The following is an 11,483-nucleotide window of genomic DNA, read 5'->3' on the forward strand; positions in this document are numbered from 1 at the left end:
CCCTCTAGCAGGACATTTCCGTATCTCATCCAATTGTGGTTTTAAATCTGCAACAGCCTTTCCAGATGAGAGCTCGACCTAAGAAAATGCAACCAAGTTCCCTCTTTCAGTACAAATGCCAAAAATTTCTATAATTGGAGCTAAAAAAAAGGCATCCGCCTAGCTTCCAACAAACATGTGGTGCCTGAAGTGGGTAAACAACACTTATTCTTATCCAATGGTACAACCTGGGATAGCCAGTGTCAAATTACATGCAATGCTACAAGCATTAAGCAAGAAACAGGAGATGAACTAGGATTAAGAATAGCAGAGGCTTCCAACTCTATCAATTATTGAAATGAAAGTCGTTAAGTTGTCACCAAGTTAAAGCCCACTAAAAACGTGTTACTACAGTTGTTACCTGCATGCTCCTTCTAGCATACTGATTCAAACCTACAACAAATGAAGCACCCTAAAATATCCATAATCAAGTGTCATTATAAATGAATGGGATAAAATAAGTACATAGATGTCACCACCAGCTCAATTGTTTTACTTATATTGACCACAGGAGCGCCATTCAGGGTTTCAGGAAGTGATGGAATATCTACAGATTCACACTCGAGCACAGGAAACGCAGGGAAGTCTAATTCTATAGAGAAGTGCTCCTCTGGGTCGCCATCTGAGAACTTTGACACGTCCACATTGCTTCCTGTAGGAACCCGTTTAGCAATTAGAACTCCAGATAGTGTGACGAACTCGATAACATCTGTTCTTGCTATCCTGTATGCAAAGAGAAAATGTGCAGATGCCAAGGTTCCATGACCGCAAAGCTTGACCTGTAGATAAAAATGAAAACGAATTATGTGGGAATGTATTTACCAACAAGTGCGAAAACAATTGACATATTGACAACTAGCCAATGTATGAAATTTAGCAGAACCCATTGGTACTATACAATGGTAACTAGTGAACATGAGCACGGTAGGAAGGGGATCATCATTCAATTAGTTCCAATTTGTATATGGTGAATGAAAGGTCCAAAACGCTTCTCTCTGGGTTGACTGTTCCTCGGTGCTACCTTCAGCGTCATGAACTATGGGAAGGCAACTTTGCAGGGGATGTTCCACTAGAAATATTGATATAGTTCAAGAGAACAAGAACGGAAGCAGCAAACCAGGCCATCGAACTGGACAAAAAATAGGCTATTATGTGTAATTTTGAGTGTCCAGTGGGTTGTATGGGCCATGGGCTTTATATTTTTGGGTTTACTTTTGTAATGGGACAATTTTATAAGCCCAAATATTAGGGATTTAAAACCCATGCGGGGTTAAGTAGTTATTTTCTGTTTCTTAGTCATTAAGTGTTGGACAATGGCTGACACTGAGAAGGGGGGGTAATGTAGTCCTAGATAGGTAGGAGACCTAATAGGAGCTAGTTCAACCAGGATCTAATCTGAACAGGTCATCCGAATGGGAGAAACTTGAGTTTTAGGTCAAAATTAGGGTTAAAGTTAGGTTTAGGTTAGAGTTGCCTTATATAGTAATGATGGGCAGGTGTAGGGAAGTCTAATGGTATAGGTTTTATGATGTTTGAGTGAATGGAAGTAGGTTAGGTGAGTTGGGCAGCAAGATAAGGTTATTTGAGACAATTCCTAATGGAGGTAGGAGAAGGGGATTCTAAGGTTTAGAGATATGATTTGGTTACTAATTTCAGAATTATCATGTCATGAAATCAACTACTTATTCTGAGCATGAAATCAGAATCGAGTATGGTTGAAGGTCTGAAACTGTGTTTTCATGGAGGTAGGGGTAGAATGGGAAATATGAGAATATATTCAAATCAGGCCACAGGAATTAGGTCAAATTTGAATCACTTCCCAAATTAGGGTTAATAGAGGTATGGTGAAAATATGAGTTCAATCGGATGGCTGGTTTGGTAGATCTCAAAAATCACCTTGTATGTGACCTTCTAGAAGGAAGAAGAATAGTTGCAGAATTTCTTACTTGTTGCAGGTCTTCAATGGTAGCAGCTTTGAAGATGAACAATGGGGTGTCCCGATCTTCACGATACAAGGAGATAAGTAGCAGCCCTCCCGATCTTCACGATGCAAGGAGTCGATTGGAGATCCACCAATCCCTTCAACCTTGATATTACTCACAAGGCACACTCACAATGGAGCAAAGGCAGCAACAAAGGCAGCAAGCATAAAGCTAATTTTTATTAATCAAATTCGTATTCAATGTTGGCCTCCCTTACAAACTTATATAGAATACTCAAAAATAGACTTAGACACTAAAAAGGAATGGCCTAACCCAATCCTTAACCTATAAGCTAACTTAAACTGACTAGGAAACTAAAATAGACTCAAAATAGAGTCCTAATAACTTAAAAACAACTTAAACTACTTAAAATAAAGAAGATTCTCTAGCAGCCAATAGGATATAAGAACCTCTTAGCCAATAGGATCACTTCACTTAAATTAGACCAATTGAACCAATTGGATGCAACCAATTTAAACCGGTTCAATTAAAAACACACAATAAAAACTTAGTATTGGGCTAATCCCGTATGCGACCTATGTACCCCTAATTTAGGCCCAGAAAAGTGGCCTATTACATTAGAAACTCATGGGATCAAAAGCCCAACATATATGTAACCCAACCCTAGACTTATTTCTAATGAAACAAGCCCTATTTGGTGATGAATCTGCATCAACTCTCCCCAAGACGAATTTTGTAGTGATGAGGGGGAATCAACATGTGATCAGCAGCTTTGAGTGTCCAGTGGGTTGTATGGGCCATGGGCTTTATATTTTTGGGTTTACTTTTGTAATGGGACAATTTTATAAGCCCAAATATTAGGGATTTAAAACCCATGCGGGGTTAAGTAGTTATTTTCTGTTTCTTAGTCATTAAGTGTTGGACAATGGCTGACACTGAGAAGGGGGGGGGTGTATCAGTGTATTTAAAATTTTCTCTTTCTATTTGACTGGCTCAACTCAAATTTGCAACCCACTGCTGGCATTGATAATAATCAGACATACAGTCCTGTGTACACCCATCCTACAGACAAAAGCACTTCCAATATACACACATGCACAGCCACAAGAAGCACACCCTTCTTGCAGACAAAAGCACTTTCAATATGCACACATGCACAACCACAAGAAGCACACCCACAACACAAGATTTTTAGGTTACAGCATATTTGCGAAAGCAGGGGTAAGGCTGCGAACATTATGACCCTCCCCAGACCCCACAATGGTGGGAGCCTCGTGCACTGGGTATGCTTTTTTTTTTTTATAGATTTTGAGTTTCTATTTGCTTGTAAGTTTTATTTAGTTGTTATTTTGCTATACTCTCCATTAGCCAAGGGGAATTTCTATTTTGTAACAAGGCAATTTATAGACATAGGAGGTAGTAATTCCTAGCCTTCAACGATTTTGACAGCCATTGAATGTGTGGTTTGTGCATATGTGTGAGTATGAGAAACACCCATGCTGTGAGAGACAGCAAACCTTGGTGGCATTCCAAAGTGGAGATTGGTGAGAGACCATCTCCTAGTTGGTGGGAGATCATATCCCTTTCTTTCTTTCTTCTTCCACTGGTAAGCTGTTCTACTTTTATTTACTATTAGTTTCCTTATTTCTAATCTCACTGCTCACCTTGTTTCTATCGAACGACATCATGAGCTGTTTGAATCCCATATTTCCATTCCATTGACTTGCGCATGGCGCTACAGGGTTAGAGGACCTTACTTGCTGTTTTTCAGCCACCGTTTCCGATTTTGTAAGTTCTATTTCTCTGCTTTCTAATCTGGTGCAGGACTCCTTTTGTGATTTCTGTAACTGTTATTGATTGAGACCAATAATCTCCGTTTATGTGCTGTTTCCTAACTTTCTAATTCTGGTTTTAGATGTGTTCTCCATCCAATTAAGTACACTCGACTAGAGTTATATCTTCATCAGACTGATCTGTTGTAGTCTCCCCCGGTCCTAGTAATTGGTTTCTTGGTCATTAATGGTTTGGTGATTAGGAACCCAAGAATACTCTTGTTGTTGCTTTGACTCAATCCCCCAAAAGTGGATCTCACACTAATACAACAACAACAATGACTTATTCCAATTAAATGGGGTCAGCTACATGGATCCTTGCCCTCCACTCAACTCTATTCGAAATTATATGTGGTATAAGGCCTAGGCTATGCATGTCTTTCGTCACCACCTCTTCTAGGGTTATTTTAGGTCTATTCCTGACTCTTTTAGCTTTATCAATCTGAATCAAGTCACTCCTCCAGACTGGAGCATCCAAAGGTCTACATTGAACATGACCGTGTCACCTCAAACAACATTCTCATAGTTTATCATGTATCGGAGCTACACCCAACTCAAATCAAATGGATCCCAGTACTCTAATAGCTCCGCATAAATCAACTACATACCAGGTGGGTTTTAAGGTTAATTGGAACAGTTCCTTTCTAGTATAGTAGGAAGGCCTATGGCAGTTAGTTGGTTAGTCCTATCACATGAATGTGCCCAATGCATAACATGGTATTGTTTGTCTACCTCTACCATGAGAGATTTCATGAATTTACCCAACAAACCAGAATCGTACCAACTAATAGAGAATCTGCCTTCATTATTAAAAATGCACCCAAAAAAAAAAAAAAATGTAGTTCTTCATAACTCAATTAAGAAAAGTAATAAAAAAAATTCTTAAATTACACGGCCAATAAACCATGAGATTTTATTCTGCACGACTCAACTCTCTGCTGGAAGGTAATAATAACAAACCCCTTGAGTCATGCATCATGACTCAACCATAAGAACCCAATACCTTCCCATACATTATTATATTATATATATGTAAATTATATGTAGAAGAAAAAACTTAAACTTCCACTTAAAAGAAAAAACAAAAGAAAGTGGGCCAGCTTAAAACCAACTGAGAAATTAAAATTTAGAGGGAAATTTTCACGGACACCCCTTAAAAGTATTCAATATCTCAGAAACTTATCATACTTAATCAAAATGTCACAGACATCCCCTATTTTTATGAATTTATTTCAATTTAGTCCACTCCGTTAGTCTCTGCAGTTAAGTGTCTGTTAACTCTTTTTAAATGGCAAAATTACCCTTACCACAGTGAAATCCCTGTAATACCCTTACTGATGAATTAATGATGTTAGAAGTTAATTTTTAGAAAAAGACAATTTTGCCCTTGTTTTTATTCAATACTTTTTTGTTATTCCTTTTTTCTCTCCTTCTTCTTCTCCTTCTTCTCCTTCTGCTGTTTCTTCCACTGCCGCCACCACCACTGCCACCGCCAACCCCTCTAGCCCTCCTTCTCTTGCTCCCTTGCAACCCCTCCACCACCCTCTCCAGTCTCCTCCGCCCGAGCATGCTCTCAGCAATCCAACCCCATAAAAACCCTAACTCTGCAAATTAAAACCCTAACCCACCAACGTATGGCGTAGTCCAAAAAAGTCTTATGCTATATGAAACAGAAAAAGGAAACAAACACAGAATACTCTGCCTATCTGCCATTGCCATCTGCCAGATGAAAACGAAAGCAAAGGTTGCAGATTGGCGATAGACGGAGAGGAACACAAACAGAATTTACCAATTTCATCACAACAAAAGGAAAACACAGAAAGAGTGGAGACTAGACTGTAGAATACATATAGAGCAAATACTTTTTTCGGCCATTTCCTAATTTTTGTTGCTCCACCCACCAGAAACTTTGTTCTGTTCTTCCCATTGGCAAGAATGCAAAATTTAAAAATAAAAAATGAATAAGTGGAGAGAGAGAGAATTTTTTTCATCATATTTTGATTTTTAATACTATATTTGAATGAAAAACACCGACTAAACAAGTAGTAATTTTGTAGAAAATTGCAACGAATCAAATTGATAAAAACAGGGGAATTAATCCTTATCGGAAATGCTCTTGTGGGGAAATGTCTTTGTGTGTGTGTGTGTGTGTGTGTGTGTGTGTGTGTGTGAGAGAGAGAGAGAGAGAGAGAGAGAGAGAGAGAGAGAGAGATTACTAGCCCTCTCGAGGGCTCCAAGGCACCTACTGAAGCCGAATAGGAGGAGTTTTTGCAATTCCGCTCCAAGTTCCTAACGGCGGCAGTGGGCGTGGCGTTATAGTGTGAAGAAATTAAACGCAGCGGGACAACTAAGCAGGTGATCTGATGAAGCCGAATCCCGCAGAAACAAAGGATTGTGTAGCATGTCGCGTTGGGCTGTGGAATATGGATGTTCCGACTAAGAAGCGACATTTGCAGCGAATTCACACACTTCTGCCCATCCGATGACGACGCTGGAGTTGGTGCCAGAACCTGCAATGCAAACTTAGCATGTGTCGTAAACAGCCACGCCACTAGAACGAGACAGCAACGGCTACTGTCAAGAGACTCCCTCTGCAAATGGGGCAGCTGCATGCGTTGATTCCATGGTCGCCGTAGCCGGAACAGGTGATGGTCGCCGGAGCCACATCCATAGAGGGAAGAAGATGAAATGACAGTTTTGTCCTTTTATTTAAATAACTAAGGGGTAAAATGGATATTTCACCTTTGGGTACTAATTGTGCTTAACGTTTGGGGTGTCTGTGACATTTTGATCAAGTATGGTAAGTTTCTGAGATATTGGATACTTTTAGGGGGTGTCCGTGAAATTTTCCCGAATTTAAAAATAAATCAAATAAAATAAACAAGTTTTAACTAAACTTTAATTAAACAGGAAAAGAAAAAAAAAAAAACAAAGAATTCAAGAACACGGAAACTTCAGATTTGGTTTTCAGGGTTTCAGTGAGTACATTTCCATGAAAAGCAAAATTGTGTTTCTCTTAGAAATCGTAAAAACAGATAATATGGAGAATCTAAAGTTTGGAATCACTACACTAAAAATTGAATGTAACCTTTTTTTTTTTTTTTTTTTTTCTCCTCTTCTACAGGGGCAGAGTGAGTGGGGGTATAGAGATGCAGAGAGGTGATAGATTGTAGAAGAACATCAAAACGAACCTCAATTAAAGGAGTAAACCAGCGGAGGTGGAATCGCGTGACAGAATGGTCATTAGCATCCGATTGGGTAGAGGAAATCGGAGTCAAGAAACAAGTTTGCGAAATGTTGAATTCCCTGGCCACAGCTTGCATCCATTTCTCATCTTGCTCTTCTTCTTTTTCCAACAAACACACTGCCGCTGGGTTTCCCTTAAACGCCGTGTCAGTGAATGCATCCACCTGCTCGAGTCATCCCACCTTCATCTTAAAACCACAAAATCTCATAGCGCACATACCATAAGAATCAAAAGCTAAAAAAGAGAGAAATTACCACAAAGTACTTCACGGGACGCTTCACCATTTTTTCGGGGAGAGAGAAAGAGAGAACCAAAGAGGAAATGGGATCAAAAATTTTTCCGCGTCACCGGTGTTGGAGTGATGTAACTTTCTTCCCAAGTCCTCACATGAAACAGTTAGTAAGTTTGAAAATGGTAATAATACGGGAACGGATACATACGACAGTCAAATAGATTTTATGGCAATAATATTTTTCAAAAAATCCGGTGCAATAAAATGCTTTGGCAATATTATAATACGGTGTTTAATACGGTGGCTCTGAAAAAATGCAGGAGCAAAAATACGGACATATATTCACTATAATAGAAGCTTATCGATCACACACACTATAATTATTACTTGTTGCTAGGTAGATTCTTTGGTTTTTGCATATCTCTCCTGCAGCACCTCCATTATCATCAATTTAATTGTAAATGAAGCTAAGGATAATAGAGAAAGATGGGTGCAAGATTCACAAGCAACAGGGGAAAGTAAATCAGGAAAAGAAAAAAACAAAAACACAAACAAAATAAAATGTTCTACTTCAAATCTTGTAGGAACAGATATGGGGCCTTAGCTTGCAAATGATCAAGATTCCTTTTCACCCATGGTTGGGTATCATGCAAATGCAATAATCCAATGATTATATTTAAAGTTATATATGAAAGATCTTAGTTGGATTAGGACTACTCTAGAACCAAGAATTGATAGCAGAATATGGATTGATCTCAGAAATCAGAACAACATACAAAAGTAAATAGATTAAAAACAGCAGTAAGGAAACTTAGATTTAATATCATTAAACAATCAGCAGAAGCAAGAGTTGGATCATCCCACACGGTGTGTGACACACACACTCACACACTTAAGCCAATAACCTCCAAACTCAATCACAAACCGTAAAGTTCCTCATGGATCACAAAGAAAATAAAGAAAAAAAAAATGCTGTAAATGACATTACAAACAGCCAAGGTCCTCATGGATCACAATTCAGGAAAATCACAAATCTTCACAACATCAGAAACCCACCTTAAAAAAGAAAAAGGATTTCAAAAAAATACCTTACAGGAATCTACCGTTGCAATCGCCGGCGGCCGGCCTGAAGAACAGAAGAACCACGGTCACGGGTCGTCAGAAGTAGAAGGGACGGAGAAGAATGGAGAAGGAACCAGCCGCGGGACCTCGTTTTATCTCTGGTTTCCGCGAAGAATAATCCGGAAGAAAGTACGAGGGTTTGATAATAGTGTAATAAATTAGATTAGAAAGCTTACCAAAAAAAATAATAAAAAATTAGATTTGAAAGAGGAAATAGAGTTGCCACTGTGGGTCAGGTATGTACGGACTAAACCTAAAAAATATTATTACTGGGGTGATCGATGTTTGGGTAGGATTGCAAGTGTTCTTGGTCGTCCGAGTTGGACCGATAGGAAGACGGTTCCATGGGTAAGTGGCTGTCTTTTGCATGCATTTGCATCTCCATCAAAGCCGCTGACAGGCTTCCTGCTTCTATTTTTATCGCTCAGGAAGATGGCACACTGGTTGAACAACCAGTACAGTAGTACACTATGACGTACTGGTACCCTCCACTCGACTGTGCAGTGTGTGTGTGTGTAAGTTGATAAATATTGTCCTATTGCTGCCATCAATAAGTCTCAGGAATAACGTGATTTGGTTCATGATACCATGCAGGTCGAGGAGAATTGGCAGCGTCGTCCAAGGGGACGCAGGGCAAAAGGAAAACGCTCCTTGCCGCCGGAGGTTTCTTCTGGCGTTTCAGACAAGGTGGCGCCGGCGACTCCAACTGATCAATCAGTTCCAGCAGTTAGAGAGAAGATGGATGTAGAGAAGACAGGTGGCGTAGTTGAGATTAATTATTCAAATAATTCTAGAAGTGTGGTTCCACGTGGAGCAGTTGAGTTTAAAAATTCAAATGGAACTGGAGTTGTGATTTCAAATGGTGCAGTTGAGATTAAAAACTCAAATAATTCTGGAAGTGTTGGGAAATCTAATGCAGTTTCGGTTAAGGCAGCCATAGAGGTTGAGGCCACACGTGACAAACCAGTAAATGATATATATATATTGGTGAGATAGGAGTGATTAGCACATTTATGTGTGAAAATATTTCATTTAATTATGTATTTTATCTGTTTAGAATGGAACTACCTTGGATATTATCTATCTTTTTCAAGGTACAGGGTATTTTCGACATATAGGAAGAATTGGAGAAAAAATACATTTTCAGAGACTAAATTAAGAAAATCAGATCGGAGTAGTTCAATGCTACACAGGTACCAGTCTACCCATGGATCGACTCACAAGTGATCAAGGGCGAGATGGGAAGAAGTTTTACTGAAGATCCAAAAGCATAATCATCATTTTATAAAATTGGGAAATCTTCAGAAGATATCCGATATTGGGCTCATACTATCCGAAATATTAATTGGAGCAACTTTAATTCTCAGGTTGAGTCCACCTAGGGCCAGTGAGGAGAGAGATTCTCAAAAACAGAATTTTAATCAAAATAGATAATTTAAGATTAAACTCTCTCTCTCTCTCCTCCCTAATATCTCCCTCTCATCTACTACGGGTTATTTCTCTATTCCAACTTTAATTCTTTCTCTCTCTCCCTGTCCTCTCTCTTAGTTTCCAAATCGCCATCTCCCTCTACCTCTCCTCCATTTCGCACGTTTTCCTTCTTTGTTTTTGTTTCCTTTTTTTATATTATTCTTTTTAAAAGCCAATTACAAAAACAGCCACGGATTATCCCACCTTTCCTAGTTTTATTCCACTTTTCTCTCTCTCTCTCTCTCTCTCTCTCCTACTCAAAATCACTCACGGATTCTTTATTCCTACATCTCCTCTATCTCTCATGCTTTCTTATTATTAAACTTTTTTTTTAAACACCGAGAGATATATAAACCCACGGACAGATTAGAGAGGGGATCCGATTCTATTCCCATAGCCATTAGCCGTCTATCTCTCATGCTTTCTTAGTATTAAACTTCTTTTTTTAAACACCAAGAGATATATAAACCCACGAGACAGATTAGAGAGGGGATCCGATTCTATTCCCATAGCCATTAGCCGTGCCCTCTTCTTTTATTTTTCTTCTTACTTCATCTTTCATCTTTGGGAAAATATCATCCCCCTCCCCTCTAAGTATCCTTAATATCAACCCAGTATCTAAGTTTTAAAAAATATCATCCCCCTCCCCCACTTTTTAAAGTTACTATCAACCGTACCCTTAGTGACTAATTCTGTTAAAAAAAGACATATAAAAAGATAAAATTACCCAAGTCATCTTTAGACAAAATTACCCAACCGTACTCCTCTACTTCCATTCATACTTCTATCTTACTTTCAAACGCTCACAGATCACCACGTGTCAAAGTAGTCATCCAACGTTTCAAAATGAAAGTATTCAAAAGTTTTCAAATTTTTGTACAAACCTTTATGAGACCATTGAACCATGACTTGGACCCCTAAACTGCCCAACCCAACCGGTTCAAAGGTTACACAAACCATGCCCAAACCCATATTCTCTCAAATCCCTAAGGACGTGTTTGGTTGGAGGTGTCGTAGGAGCCGGATTCTTAAATTGGATCGGATTCTTAAGAATCTGGTTCATGTGGATTTGGATCCTGATAAAAAACCTGTTTGGTTACCCAAAATCTGTCAGGTGGAATCCAGTTGAAAAACTGTTTGGTTGCTCTGGTTCTGTCAAGTGGAATCCAGCTGAATCCATATATAAGACTGTTTGGTTTCCCTGAGTCTGACAGTTGGATTCTTCCTGAATCCATATTCAAAATTGTTTGGTTACCCATGAATCCATTAGTTGGATTCTACTTGAAATAACTTTTAATTTAAAAATTTTTTTTTATATACAACATATGCATAAATTTAATGATAATTTATTAAAAAAAAAGATAAAAAAATTGTAAGTGGTGACATGACACTTCAATATGTGATCTTTCCCAATTTTTTTTGTATCCATACTAATATAAAAATCTGTAGTAAGTGGTGATATGATATTTCAAGTCCACAAAACGCATGGATAATAAGTCACAGCCAAATATGGAATACATTGTATTGAATTGAAGTACATACATATGAGAGTTCATCTTCTCAAAATACATCACCTGTTAAGATCTAATGTTTTTACA

At 38.6% G+C, this 11,483-nt stretch overlaps 1 protein-coding gene across 1 annotated transcript; it reads right to left on the reverse strand.

Annotated features, from left to right (window-relative positions):
* Window positions 1-7,362, reverse strand: LOC122671336 (phenazine biosynthesis-like domain-containing protein 1). The gene is made up of 4 exons (XM_043868490.1): window positions 7,316-7,362; window positions 7,006-7,224; window positions 505-818; window positions 1-78 (listed from the first exon to the last, which is right to left on the reverse strand). The coding sequence occupies exons 1-4, from the start codon at window positions 7,343-7,345 to the stop codon at window positions 42-44; spliced, it is 600 nt and encodes a 199-aa protein (XP_043724425.1). The 5' UTR covers window positions 7,346-7,362; the 3' UTR covers window positions 1-41.
* Window positions 7,363-11,483: the final 4,121 nt, after the last annotated feature.

The sequence above is a fragment of the Telopea speciosissima genome, chromosome 8, assembly GCF_018873765.1.
Source record: "Telopea speciosissima isolate NSW1024214 ecotype Mountain lineage chromosome 8, Tspe_v1, whole genome shotgun sequence".
NCBI lineage: Eukaryota > Viridiplantae > Streptophyta > Magnoliopsida > Proteales > Proteaceae > Telopea > Telopea speciosissima.